Source organism: Hyperolius riggenbachi, chromosome 1 (genome assembly GCF_040937935.1).
Source record: "Hyperolius riggenbachi isolate aHypRig1 chromosome 1, aHypRig1.pri, whole genome shotgun sequence".
In the NCBI taxonomy this organism is placed as follows: Eukaryota; Metazoa; Chordata; class Amphibia; order Anura; family Hyperoliidae; genus Hyperolius; species Hyperolius riggenbachi.
In genome coordinates, this window is record NC_090646.1 from 149715131 (window position 1) to 149730780 (window position 15650).

The 15650-nt window shown below is 44.1% G+C and overlaps 1 protein-coding gene across 1 annotated transcript in view; it reads right to left on the minus strand.

Moving 5' to 3' along the window:
• WWC2 (WW and C2 domain containing 2) overlaps nucleotides 1-14123 on the minus strand; it is a 265651-nt gene extending 251528 nt beyond the window's left edge. The window contains exon 1 of the mRNA XM_068278746.1: nucleotides 13614-14123. Coding sequence (XP_068134847.1) covers nucleotides 13614-13741 — 128 coding nt within the window. The 5' untranslated portion in view covers nucleotides 13742-14123. The remainder of the gene's footprint in view (nucleotides 1-13613) is intronic.
• Between the last annotated feature and the right edge of the window lie 1527 nt (nucleotides 14124-15650).

Here is a 15650-nt window from a genome sequence, read left to right on the forward strand (position 1 = left end):
GAGAAATAGGGGAGACCATCGGTCGTTGGGAACGCCTTCTACCACCAGACACCCAAACAACTATTTTGAGTGATATCTTTCTTAAAAACATGTTGGATCAATTAATTGACTAATGTATAGGCACCTTTAGAATGCTGGAGAAAAGAATGCCCCCCCCCCCACAAAAAAAAAAATACACAATCCTACTCTGCTGCAACATGCTCTCGTGATACTTTCAAGCGACTTTTATAGCCACATTTTGATCTTCCCCAAGTGCTTCTTAGGTCAGTTGTATTGCTTGGTGATCAGGCCAACAAGATAAACTGTTGAAAACTGAAAGCTACCAGTAATCACACTGTTTTCTTCTCATAATATTAAAGGGCTACAGTGGCTAAGTGCTTTCTACCTTTAAAAGATAATGACTTGTACTTTTTCATGCTTACACACCTACATTTTACTGTACGTGGAGGTATACCAGGAATCGGTATAGTCATCGCTCAGTTATGCTGCTGGAGATTGTGACTAAGACTTTGGACACAAACAAGTCCCAGTTCATCAAGGCCTGTCAGAGAAGCTGGCTGCCACCGGAAATCTTTTAACTTGATATCCATATTAAATTACACAATTCAGGCTACACTTCACATAAGCCAAGCATTCTCAAAGCTGCAAAAATGTCAGTGCAAATCATGATAAACAGGGACATGTGAAACTTCTCCTCAAACAGCAGCTGTCACATGACTAAGTTTTAAGAAAATAGAAAACCATTAGATTGCCTGCACACATGCTGATGGACATTTTTCCACAACAGATTATGCATAATACGCCCATACACAGGCATAAACCCATTCACGTCTGGTGCAGTTCTGTCCAGCCAAGTCCATTTTCCAGCATAGACGAGTGCCTGTGATCTTGGGCACAGTGTGCCAGGTAGTATACAGAGACATACTGCACTTCCAAGTGCAGATCGCCGTGCGATTGGAACGCAACATCCGCGATCGCACGCCATCTGCATTGTTGATCCCACACTCTACAGTGAATGGGTCAGTGCTGCACTTTGCTGAAAAATGCATGCAGCAGTGCATTAGCACATCAGCGCATGTAGTCTGAATGTCAGACAGTGATGTTCCCGTACATCGCACACTATACATGTTGATGAAATGCGCACAGGAACGCATATAGTGTGAATTAATCTTTCTTAGTAGGGAGTTAAAATTAATTCTGAAGCATCTTATTGATAAAAGACCTGGTTTTAAAGCTATGGACAGAGGACAAGATGCAGCCCTTTTCTTTGATTTCACCAGCCCTCCAAGCCTCCTGAAACCTTACAACGCTACTAAAAAGGGGCAACGGACAATGGTTAGTGTAAAAGGTCTGAGGCTGATCAGAAATATTAAGACATAAAACTCGTTAAACAGGCACAAAAGAATACAGTTTTACTGATCATTTACTAAAAAAAAAAAAAAAAAAAAGCCATTTGAGTTGTAGAACGTTTAGAGATCCATTATAAGATTCAGGGCTCGTTTCCACTAGCGCGAATCCGCATGCAGATAACGCATGCGGATTCGCATAGGCAATACAAGTGGATGGGACATTTTCCACTTGTCAGTTTTCATTTGTGTTTTTGTGTGCAGGATTTTTGTGCACGGTAGACCCTGCAGAATCCGCCTGCGTGTGGAATGCAGGCGAATCGCACGTAATGTATTTAATAGGGAAATCGCATGCGTTTTCCCCATGCGGTTTTGCCGCGAATTCGCATAGGTACCCATGTTAATTCACACAGGCAGTGACATGGTTAAAATCGCATCACCCTAACTTGTGCGAAATCGCAGCAAAAAACACATGCGGAATCGCACCCGCATTCGATTTGCCTGCGGTGATTCGCCGGCGATTCCGCAACGCAATAGTGGAAACGGGCCCTCAGAGTAGAGTACAGAACTCCCAGGAGTGTGTAAGGGGCAAAAAAAAAAAAACAAAGTTGATATGTTGGAGTGAGCTCTGAGGTTTCCCAGAATGCATCACTGCTGAATATGCAAATCATCACTTTGATGTCCGTGTAGACACCTCAGAGCTCACTCCAACCTTAAAGGAGAACTGTAGTGAGAGGTATATGGAGGCTGCCATATTTATTTCCTTTTAAGCTATACCAGTTGCCTGGCTATTCAGCTAATCCTTTGCCTCTAATACTTTCAGCCATAGGCCCTGAACAAGCATGCAGCAGATCAGGTGTTTCTGACAAATTTAGACAGATATGACAAGATTAGCTGCATGCTTGTTTCTGGTGTGATTCAGACACTTCTTTAGGCAAATAGACCATCAGGGCTGCCAGGCAACTGGTATTGCTTAAAAGGAAATAAATATGGCAGCCTCCATATCCCTCTCACTACAGTTCTCCTTTAATCGCTGCATTCGCGGATGTGAAAAATTGTGGTGCTTTTTACCGCAATTTTAATGAGTGAACGATTTTTAAAAAGCGCTCAGAAAGCGCTAATCAATCACATGTGCTCAGAAAAGGCTTATAGTGTGGCTAAGCCTTTTGGGACCTTTTATAATAGTGCGCTAGCGGTATAAAACAAACAATCACACTGCAGCCAAAAAGTTGCACTGCGCATTATAGCTGCAGTGCGGCTAAAGAAAAATTAATTCAATTAAACACGCAACCTCTGGTGCATTTCCAAAAGTCGCAGAGTAACGCACTGTAGCACCTCCGTCATATCGCATCGCACTGCAGGCAGTGTGACATGCTTCTTTGACTTTTATGACCACTGCCACGAGCTGTGGCAGGGAGAGTAGCATGACACTGTAAGTGTAAAGGCCCATAGACACGCAATACAAATGTTTCTCAAGACAGGCGATGGAGGTCAGTTTGTGCAACAATTGCTCCGTGTGTACGCAGCAAGCGACAAAGACTGTCTGCAGACAAGCCCTAGCACGAGAGATAAAACCAGTCAATCCCTCACAACCTTTGTAGTGCAAACCGTCTTGCAATTTAGAGTTGTTGTGTTGTGTGTGCGAATGTCTAAAAGATGGACAGCCAGTGGACAGTTTGGAAGCAAACGATGATGATCACTTTACAAGTCCGTGACAGACTGCTTCTGTTGTGAGATCACTCAGTGGCCTCAATTCACGGAGCATTATCAAACGTTTACAAAACACTTTATCAAACGTTTGATAATTTACTTCATGGGTAAAATCTCATTTTGAATTCACTAAGGTGTTATATATTTGTTGAACGTTTTATCGGTAAAACATTCGATAAATATATAACACCTTAGTGAATTTAAAATAAGATTTTACCCATGAGGTAAATTATCAAACGTTTGATACAGTGTTTGATAAACAAACACATATAGGGAGCTGAGATGTCACATTAACATATTTATCAATCAATTAGCATATATCAAAAGCACATAATTGTATCCACATAATTAAAATCAATTTAAAACTCATGACCTATAGGACAATCTACGCAGGATATAGATTTTGCACCAATTATACCGATATATATAGAGAGATATATAGAGATAGATATATATATATATATATATATATATATATATATATATATATATATATATATATATATATATATAGAGATATATAGAGATATATAGAGATATATATATATATATATATATATATATATAGATAGATATATAGAGATATATATATATAGATAGAGAGATATATATATATATATATATATATATATATATATATATATATATATATATATATATATATATATATATATATATATATATATATATATATATATATATATATATATATATATATATATATATATATATATATATATACACACATATATACATACATATATACATATACATACACACACACACACACACACACACACACATATACATATCTCTTCGGGCCCCTTTTAATCCTGTTCAGTTGTACTATAGAACGTCATCCAAGAAAGCAGTATCTTCAATCCACCTTGCATAAACTTATTAATGACAAGCCTCTATTCCATTTGTAAGATGCGCCCCCATTACATGCAGCCAGCGGCTACAAAACCTTGCTCGCCTTAAGGTGCATACACACATCACACTATAATCTTTGGAAAATGAAAGATCACAGACCAATCTTACCCCCCTCCATGTAGTATGAGAGCCATACCTACACTGTCTTTTCTATGGAGCTGAACTCCCCATCAGAAAAAAATCTTTGCAAGATGCTGCACACACAGATGCTGTACAGACACAAAAGATCAGTATCTGCAAAAGATCTGTTCCTGCCAAAGATCCGTTCCTGCAAAATGCAATGATAGTCTAGGAGATCTGCAGATCATCATACACACATGATTTAACTGACATTCATCTGCAGATCAAGCAATCATCCGCAGATCTGAAAATCCATCCTGGTGGATCTGATCTGCAGATGAATGTCAGTTAAATCAAGTGTGTATGATGATCTGCAGGTCTCATAGACTATCATTGCAATTTGCAGGAATGGATTTTTGGCAGGAACAGATCTTTTGCAGCTACAGATCTTTTGAGTGTGTGCAGCATCTTGCAAAGATTTTTTTTCTGATGGGGAGTTCATCTCCATAGAATAGACTGTGTAGGTATGGCTCTCATACTACATGAAAGGCGGTAAAAGTGGTCTGTGATCTTTCATTTTACAAAGACTATAGTCTGATGTGTGTATGCACCTTTAGACTACCACCAGAGCCTCAGCAGATAGAATTAACTTTCAAGCAGATTATTTAGACTGCAACAGGGATTGCTTTGGCTGATTAATCAGAATTGCATAGCATTAGGTCGGGTCGGCCAGTCAAGCCTGGTACTCACGTGCCCTGTCATGTTAGCAGGGACTTGGTCATTGTTGTAGCTCTGTTCCAGAATGTCCGCGTTATCCTTGCGGCTGGACGCCAGGTTCAGACGCGCACGAGGTGTCCGGGAGTCAGGCTGAGCTAAGGAAGAGGGGCGGAGGCAGGAGGTGGATCACTGCGGCCAGCGTGGTGGCGGGATGACGTATATATGCTAATTGATTAATAAATATGTTAATGTGACATCTCAGCTCCCTATATGTGTTTTTTGAAATTGTACTAAGTTAATAGGTGAGGCAGAGTGGTCAACTATCTAATTGGTCGATATCCCGCAGTAATTTAAGTGTTTGATAAACGTTTGATAATGCTCCGTGAATTGAGGCCAGTCTGTTGTCTTGTGTGTACAATTGTTGCTGGTGCGAATGGTCTCTCAAAACTGCACACTGCAATCGTCTGTGTTTAGTTCCTGCCTCACAGCTAAAGACATTTATATGCCGTATGGATCTACCCTAAAAGGCAGGGCCGTGGAGTCGGTACAAAAATCTTCCGACCTCAACTCCGACTCCTCAGTTTATGAAACCTCCCAACTCCAGGTACCCAAAATGGCTCTGACTCCTCGACTCCGACTCCTTAGTCTAAGGCCCCATTCACACTTAAAAGCTCGCCCAAGTGAGAACTGGCCCATAGGGCATCATTGCACTAGCGCTTTAAAAAGCGCTAGCGCTTGAGTATTTTGCCGAATTCGCCAGCCAAACGCTCTAGTGTGAATGAGCCCTAATACATACCAGGGCTGTGGATTTTGTACAAAATCATCCGACTCCTCAGTTTGTGAAATCATCGTCTCCGACTCCAACTCCGGGTACCCAAAATTGCTCCGGCTCCTCGACTCAGACTCCAACTCCACCGCCCTGCTAAAAGAGGCCTAAGGGCTTGTTTCCACTGTTGCGACGCGATTTCGGCCGCATTCCGACGCTTGTAAAAACGCATGCGGATGCGTTTCCACATGCGTTTTTACCCGCGATTTCGCCTGCGATTTCGCATGGCAGGGTGCCATGCGAAATTAACCATGACACTGCCAGGGCTAAATAAAATTGAAAAAGGTGCGAAATCGCGGGTAAAAACGCATGTAACAAACGCATGCGTTTTTACTATTAAATACATTAGCGGCGATTCGCACGGATTCCCGACGCAGGCGAAATCGTTGGCTCTTTTGTGCGTTTTTTTCACGCTGAAAAAAACGCACCTCAACAACGCTACAGTGGAAACAGGCCCATCCACTTGTATTACATGTGCGGATCTGCATGCGTTGGACGCATGCAGATTCGCGATAGTGGAAACGAGCCCTAAAAATTATTTGTTGAAGAATGTTCTGCTGGTGGTAGTGATGTAAACTTCCACTCTAGATCAGCAGGACTGCCAGCCAACTGGTATTGTTTAAAAGGAATTATGGCAGCCTTCATATCCCTCTCACTTCAGTCATCCTTTCATTCAATCATTATAAGGAACAACAGGAAACAGACAAGATCTTACAAACGGCTTGTGAAATCTGAACCATACAAGAGATCTCTAAGGGCTGGAACCCACAGGAGCGCTTTTGGCAGCGTTTTGGCAGCACTGCGATACGCTAGCAGTTTGCCAAAACGCTAGGCTAATGTTAATGGATGGGGCAACTTCCACAGGAGCGTTCGCGTTTCTCAGAAACGCAAACGCAGGACGTGCAGCATTTTGGGAGCGTTAGCGCTTCAATGTAAAGTATTGAACCGCTAGCGGAAACGCTCAGCAAAACCTAAACTGAGCGGTTTTGCTAGCGTTTTGCGGTTCAGCACACTGTAACAAAATGAAAAATAATTCACAGGACCAATCAGGATAAAAACGCAAAACGCAAAACGCTAGGCACCCGCTGGGGAAAAAAATACAATGTTGCAAAACACGACCAAAAACGCGCATGAATCCGCTTGCAAACCGCTCAGACAAAAACGCTAGCGGTTGCGTTTTGCGTTTGCGGTTTTCAGTGGGTTCCAGGCCTTAGGGTACATTCACACTGGCACATTGCGTTATAGCAGACACCGTTTTGTGCACTTTAACATGGTGCAAGTTAAAGTCAAGATAACACTTTATGAGGATCGATGTGATACAACAGATTCCATTATCATAATGCAGAACATGCAATGCATTTCTAAAATCATGCACACAATGTGAGTCAATGAAGGTGCACATTGGTCAGATGCTTTTTGCCTGCATCACATCGCATGCCACAACAAAAGTTTTTGGTTATGTTATAACGCAATGCAAAGCAATGCCCCCAGTGTGAAACAAGTCTGAGGCTTACGCGTTACAAGCAGCTCTTGGTGCGCCTGCTCTGTCGGAGGCGCTGTGGAGACGTGAGCGGAGCTCTCCGCATCACGTGGTCCCACCAGCCAATCAGCGGCCGCTCCAAATAGTAAACAATGCAAGTGCAGTGAATGCCAAGTAGCCATGTGCCTAGCTACATAGCGGCCTCTCCCCGCCTCCTCTCCGCCCCTAAAATAAAAAAACCACCTGTACTGAGCATGTGCAAACAGTCTAACGCGGCTTAGCCACGTATAAAGGACTGCTTGCAGTACGTTGTCTTGACGTGAAGCGTTACTGTGTAACGCAACGTGGGCACTGTGAACAGCCCATTGATTTTTCATTGCTGTGCGGTGGGGGTGCGTTACAGGCTGCTCTAACGTGCGCCTGTAACGTCCCACTGTGAAAGCAGCCTAAATGTTTTACTACTCACTTAAATTACCTTTTTTCAGCAAACAAAACTGCCCCTGTAATACCCAGGGGTGTAAATAGACTTAATAGGGCCCCCCTGAAAAAAAATGATAGCATGGGGCCCCCTTGGTCTCCGGACCCCATACAGGTCACGTGACTGGGAGATGGCGAATAGCAGCAGACAGTGTTTTGCTGTGAAGCAGCATCTGGAAGCAGGAAAAAAAAAAAAATATGACACATGCTCCTGCATTTGGTTTTTGTGATCGGACAGAGAGGGTTTTTTGCTAATTGGCTGCACTTGTGGTTGGGGAGAGGGAGGAGGACCTGCCCCCAGAGCCTCCTCAGAATGTTTTTCCTGCCGGGTGGCATGCAAAAGTGGCTGGGTGGGGAGCAATGACGCAATGCAGGGCTGGCATAACTCTGCTTACAGCTTAGGAGGAGAACCGATGACAGCCGGGTGCTCCCCAATGTTAATTCCCACAGGCAGTGACATGGTTAAAATCGCATATACCCTCACCTATGCGAATTCGTGGCAAAAAAAACGCATGCGGAATCGCATCCGCATGCGATTTCATCAGCGGTGGAATCCAGGCGATTCCGCACCGCAATAGTGGAACCAGGCCCTCAATCCCTTTTTGTTTCTGCATTCACATCAATTAGGCCCCTTGCACACAAGATAACTGAACCTGGTGATGCTGGGCAACCATAAGCTTGTTATGTAATGCACATGCATTTTTAGGCACAGGAGAGTCAGCAGCTGACACCAGCGTGGTCCCCTTGCAGCAGATAATCACCACATGTCATGTCCAGTGGCTGGCTTCTACCCTCTCAGATATACATGCAAGAGGGCGGGCATCACCCAGTTGCCCGTGCCAAGTGCTGGCAGCTTCTTGTGAGGAATTGGCAGTGCTATGGAAGCAGTTGAGAGGCTGTGGATGCTGCTGTCAACTGCACATGTGAAACGTACAAAAGCTTCCAGTGCATATCAAATAACTTCTAATGGAGGCGACTGCACAATCTTGCTGAAGACCTAGTGAAAAAGCAGTTATAGTATGATGAGCATGGCAGCATCATTAATTGCAATCTCACCTTGCTGGGCTAAGGTTCCAAGACCATATTTGGACACTATGGAGTATACAGGTTCTCCCTGGGTTTGCTCTGGGCACTCAAGTGTCTTCCCACATACAGAAAACTAACAGATACGTTCATTGCTTCTCCCCAAACTGGCACTAGACTACAATAATAGATGTTACATTGTATTTTACAATCTTTTGAGGGCATTTATTGACATGACTATGGGCTTTGTAAAGCACTGAGGAAGATGTGAAAGCATAATAATAACAACAACGCTTCCCAACTGACCTGTGCATGAGGTATATGATGGCTTCACTATTCAAAGAGGACGGCATTACTGTGCTACTTCTGTGTATGGGACACATTATGGTTACACACTTTAGATGGGAGACAGTGATCTAGAAGGGTAGGCACCCTCATCAGTCAACCTTCAATTCAATAACCACATCAGTCAACCTTCAATTCAATAACCGCATCAAGTTTAAAGTGAATGTGTACCGTTTTGTATGTTGTATTTTTGTGTAGGGGACCACTTACCTCATTGTTCTCTATTGTTCTGTCCCCATTTTGTCAGTTTTGCTGCAGGCTGACCCCCAAAATCAGCGCTTATATTCTTTGACCAGTTTGGTCGAATATTGAGGCTAGAGAGGAGGCAGAGCTTCTATTTCCCTGCTCTGTCACTCGTCCGTCATCTCCGCCCCTTTGCTCCGCCCTGTCAGTCGCACTCTCGCTGATGCGCGGTTCCCCTGCTGTCATTACAAGAGCGCGCAGCGCTGGGGGAAGGTGTTCGTGCGTGGCTGTAGCACATAGCGGGGCAGTGGGGGAATGTCACTTATAATAATTATGGACAAAGTGAAGGTCCTACCATACCTTCACAGGTTTGAGGCCGGCAGCTCTGTAGACTGTGCAGTGACGTACTGCACGTGCTGTTCGATAGACGTGAGCGCGCACTGTCTCGGGGACACGCACACGAAAGTCTCCACTGTCTCGAGCTATTTTATTGGCGCTTGAGACTTGGAGATATTAGGAAGGAAGAGGCTGCCAATCCGGAAGATGAAGCAAAGGTCGGGAGCCATCTTGGATTAAAACCGAGAGGATTTGGGGCTATATTGCGCGAACAGGGGGCGGTGGTGCGGCGAAAATCAGCACAGGTAAAAGTATTTACATTTAGAAACACGCACATGTCGTTTTTAAAAAAAAGGTATATATGATTCCCAATGGCTTTAAATGTGTCTGGAAGATAAGGATTTACTGCATTCTACACATAATAATAATAATAATAATAGTCATATAAAATAACCATGATGGCTTACCAACTACTACAAAAATAACAAAACACAACTTAGTTTGAAGTTAGTGTTGTACTGGATGTTAATCATTAACAAAGCACTAGTCCTAACTTTTTACTTAAAAAAGAAAGTGAAGGGATAAGAGCAGTGACAGATTTATGTTGCTATCTGGACAAGGTGACCCAAGATCAACAGTGAAGCATAAGCTCTCCAATGTTTTTATTGCTACCTGTGTCTCTGGTGAGAGGTTACAGAAATGGAAGTTAGTCTTCATTCACTAAGTGCATAGCGATTGCGATTTTCAGAATGATTTGGAAAGGTACCGTAAGTTATGCACATTTATAAATCCCTCTGAGAAAAAATGGTTAAAGTGGCACGATTTCAATTTTCTAAAAGTCAAAACACTGCTGAGAGAACACCCTCATAGGGTGACATTACACTAACACTTTGCAATCGGCAAGTGCGGCGCAATTGCCCTCAGTGTGAACCAACCCTAAAGGAATTTCTATAATGGGGACACGCATTAAGGAAAACCCTGAGGCCGGCTTCACACTGCAGACTGGCAGCAAAGGTGGGTACGGTGAGGCCCGGGGGCCGCACTGCACAGCCAAAAACAGGCCCTCAGGGATTACTGCGTTAGTACGCGGTAATCACCACCTGGCATTCGGCCATTCAGGAAGTGACTCACTTCCTGTGGCCGATGCGATTACGTGCGTGGAAGCGTATTTCAAAACAAACACTTCTGCGCATGTGCGACGTGTAAAACCTGCAGCGGGCTTTCACAGTGACACGCGTCGCCATAGACTTACATAACTTCCGGTCCACCGCATGTCAACACAGGTCTGCGAGGTAACGTAGATCTGTCCGAGCATCAGGGATGCGCCGAAAACGTCACTTCTGTCGCATTGTGCTGTACCGAGTCAGCGTGAAAGTTTCCATAGACTTTCAGTACCCTGCGGTGGGGCGCGGTAAAATTACCGGACCTCCTCATTGTGAAAGGATCCTGAGGCTGAGAGCACACTACTCCTGAAAAATGCATGCAATTCTGTAAAGTGAGCTCTGCTAGGCTCTAAGCATTCTTTTTGAGCTTCACTTTGTTTCTGTTACAGTGAACCTCCAGACTAAGTAAAAACTAAAGGCTTGGTGTTTCTTTAACAATTTCACAGCATCAGAACTTTGTTTTTCTTACCCAAGCCTCATTTTTAGCTGCACAGAAAACTGCCTGGGCATTTTTCCCCTGATGCTGTGCAAAGAAGGATGGGATTTCTGATGTTGTTCTCCTGCTGTTTTGGCTCAAACCTGTGGTTTTTTTTATTTATTTATTTATTTTTAATTTGAGATTTGAAGCCTAGCGCACACAGCTGGGAGGGGTGATCAGAGGACAGGACAGTGGGAACTGTGTCTCATGTTCCCTGTCACCATCTTTCAACCAAAAAGATGGCTGCCCCCATGAAATCACAAACATTTGCCTGTTCTTTTAAAACAGGGTAAGAGATCACCTACAGTATCTATTTTAATTAACATAACTAATGTAACTTAATGGCAGTATATTTGTTTAGGCTGAAGTTTCCCTTTAAGTGCCGTAAAAGACATGATAAAAAGCAAAAAACAAAACGTTCCTATAATTACTCTACCATCCTAACGCACTGCTGTCCCTGAAAAATGCAGCATGGAAAACAGTTTGCTCATCAAAAGCTCTGCAGACCAGTCTAACATGAATGACAGCAATCAGTGGCGTAGTTAAGGAGCTATGGGCCCCAGTGCAAGTTTTAGATTGAATCCCCCCAAGCACTGTATACATAATTGATACAGCACACCAAAACCTGCCAAGGACACCCACAGTGTCAGAGGTGCAAGAAGGGAATGGGGAACAGTTAATGATTACTACTATTCAAAGCGTTATTACCAGCACAGGGCCAATAGAGAGCTAATACTGTGCATAAGTAAGGGCCCCGGTGCGGTCACAACCTCCGCATCCCCTATTGCTACACCACTGACAACAATCCTTTCTTCCACTGCCACGCAATATAGGTGCTGGTAAATGTCGGACAGTTGTGTATATTTGTAACCATCCATTAACAGTGGCCACTAACAGTACAATTTGCCCAAACGATTTATGAACGGTTCTTTGCATGAACGATTGGAATTGATGGTTTTGGACCACTAATGGACAAAAAGGATTGGATGGAAAAATCGACCATACACATGCGCATGTTGATTTGACCTTTCAAACCTACCACCTATCTGAAAATAAACCAGAACGATCAGCTGTCCAAAGAATGGCCTCATGTGCAATTACAACAGACAGTTTTTAAATGTCCACTCCAGGATTGTCAGATCACTTATATTCTCCATCATGAATAAAGTTGCGCACACATGTTAGATAAAAGAGAAATCGATCTGCAGCATGGGATTCGGCAGGAAGATTTGAACGACGGATCCTTCTAATGATGTTGTACAGATGTAATCAAACAGTTCAACTAAAGATGCAAGACATTCTTATATAGTCCATTTACTTCCTTCTTCATGCAAGTTAAGAAATATCCGACGCACCTTGCAGAAAGTCCAACTGTCGGCGGAACATATACGTTGGGATGGATTTGAGAGACAGAGACCAATATCTTTTGTCACCATCTTTGGAGGTCTCTTACAAGACTGTTTTATAACGATTATCCACAGATCGATCATTTTCTGAAGATCTTTATCTCACGTGTGTACGAGGCAGATGAGCTTTCATTGTTATATTCCTAACATCCAACCTCCTGCTGTGAAATATTTAGTGGAAGCTTTAATAAATATTTGTAAACTATAAAACAATAAATAAATAACCCAACAATTCTGTCAGGATTCAACAAAGTTTTACAATGAGAATCCTGTTTTAAAAAGAAAACGGTAAGTGAACAATACCAATGATAGCACTTTTTTTTCCCAGAAAAAGAAAAAAAACCACCGTAGCAACAGTTAGGTAAGCAGCAACGAGTAGCGAGGAATCTTGCGACACTGGTATTTTTTCTCACTGTGACAACACACATAGCTGACATTTATAGCTCACAGTGCTGGAGGGCTAGTATGTAACTACTATGGGCATACAGAAAATATTCTGTTCTAATCCCTAGGCTGCCTCAGGGGCTGACAATACCCAAGGTGCCCAGGGTTTGTAAAGGCTCAGGCCTTCAATGGACATGCACAGCACACTTTAGTTTCCAAGAGTGGATGGCAGCAAAAACATTATTATTAACCATTGAAAAAGTGAAGGGCAACAAACTGTTTAGGGAGTGTGGGAAAGAATGAGTGTGTGCCTCCCCCCCTCTCCCCACCCAGGGGTATAAGCTTCTCTATGTTGCCTCACCACATTTTTCTTTTCTTTTTTTTCTCACAGAGCCCAACATTCCTGAGCTGACTCCACCCCCTTTCATTACCCAAAGTGACTGCTCCATGTATGTTTGCCCCCCCCCCTTCCATCCCACCTCCCCCTGGCCTGGCTGTCTTTCTTCCTCAGCTCCCTCCCCCTCCAAGCTGGGATGGGATACAACATAGCCGTACAACTCTCCAACAGCTGCTACATTGTAGCTCCATGTTCTGCACTTTCCCCAACAAGTCAATGCACAGCGCCCTGCCAGTTGGGAAGCAGGAAACTCGCCTATAGGCCACACAGTCAGTCACACGTCCCGGGGGCTGGGGAGGAACAAAGACACACACACTGCATGCTAGGTGGGGGTCACGTGTCACCCTACCTGTCCCTTGGGTCGATCCAGCTGGTCTGCCTGGTGTTGTGATCGATATAAAAGACTTTGCCGTCGAAATCCCTCGCTTCTTCCCAGCCATCCGGTAAAGGTAGCTGCCCATTCCCTTTCCTAGGCATGATCAGCCCCTGCAAACTCCTCCATAAGTACAGAAAGAGGTTGGAGGGAGCAGCAAGGGGTCGTCTCAGTGAGGGATATAGAGAAATAAGGAGGAAGCCTGCCCTCCGCACGCTAGAAAAAAACCCAAGCGGCCCCTAGTGAGATGGATGGAGTCGCCCAGCAGACAGGAAATCCTCCGGCATGTCGCTGGGGCTGCGCCACTTGCAGCATGAGAAGGGGGGACGCGCAGCTCCCGAGGCTGGAGTTCGCAGAAGCAGCGAGGAAGAAGGAGCCGTTTGGATTAGGATCCGGGGAAGCCAATAACCTCGGCCTGTTCCCAGCCACAGACTCATTAGCATGAGATTAGCATCCGTCTCATCTGCATGCACATTCCACACTCCTGCATTCCTCAGCCTTAACCCCGTGTCTGCCGCCGCCCAGCCCTCTGTCTGCACCCGGCCAGGGCTGCCTCTCCACACTGTCCCCTCCTGTGTCCAGCCTGCCGGGTGACATTCACTGGGCAATCCAGTCCGAAGAGAGTCTACCCAGCTATAGCGATCGCCTGCAGACACACGCCGATCTGCGCGGCCTCCTCCATACAAAACTTTCTTTCACTTTTCTTGGGTTACAGTTTACATTGTTTCACCGTATGCTGGCTCTTAAAGTTATAGACCTCAATGCACTTTCTTGCAGTCATCTACTCATAAAAAGTTGAACAAACTGTTCACCAGGACTGTGATTTGTAAAATGTTTCTGCGTTGTTTTTGACCATAATAACATAAAACAATACCATGATAAGCCTGCACTGGGGGCCTCCATTAACCACAGTGTTAGCTTGTCAATGGTGCTTTGCTGGTAATGATCACTTCTGTATACACTTTGAATAGTGGTAATCAATATCAGGCAAAAAAAAAAATCTACTTATCTGGGGCTTCCTCCAGACCCTGGAAGCTTATGTGTCCCTCACTGCAGCTCAGCTCTCATTGGGTCGCCCGGGATCCCCTCCGTAGCAGCTGCTGACCCAGCCAGGTTGGTGGCCTCTGTGCATGTGTGAGCGCACGGAGGGGACCCTGGGCATCCTGCTGAAAGCGGAGCTGGGGCGAGGGACACACAAGCTTCCAGGGGCTGGAGGAAGCCCCAGGTAAGTACATCTGTTTTTTATTTGCCTGATATTTCACACTGCAGGATCAGTTTTTAAAAGGTATTCTTTTTTCATCCGTGACCCTCGTTAGGATGCAGTCAATGCGACACATCACCAATCTGTAAAAATCGATCCCACTTCAAACTCAGGTCTTTAAGATCCCCGCTGACTCCTGCGCAAAGTACCATGATTGCTTGAACACTCGTTTGCGCCTGTCGCGTATATCCGCCAACAGGGAGATGGATTGGGGAACGTTAATCATTGGATGTCGCTGGGATCCATCTTCCTGCCTCGTGAGGTGAGTATTTAGCTTAAAAACGATCGGGTCGGAAAATCGTACCGTGTGTATCCAGCATTAGAGACAGAGCATCAGCAGGATAGCCAGGCAACTGTTATTATTTAAAAGGAAATAAATATGGCAGCCCCCATATCCCTCTCACCTCAGGTTCCCTTTATGTGAATGGACCCTACTGTGAATATTTTTGGAAAGTTTTTTTCTCCTTAAAGAGAATCTGTATTGTTAAAATCGCACAAAAGTAAACATACCAGTGCGTTAGAGGACATCTCCTATTCCCCTCTGTCACAATTTCGCCGCTCCCCGCCGCATTAAAAGTGGTTAAAAACAGTTTTTAAAAAGTTTGTTTATAAACAAACAAAATGTCCACCAAAACAGGAAGTAAGTTGATGTACAGTATGTCCACACATAGAAAATACATCCATACACAAGCAGGCTGTATACAGCCTTTCTTTTGAATCTCAAGAGATCATTTGTGTGTTTCTTTCCCCCC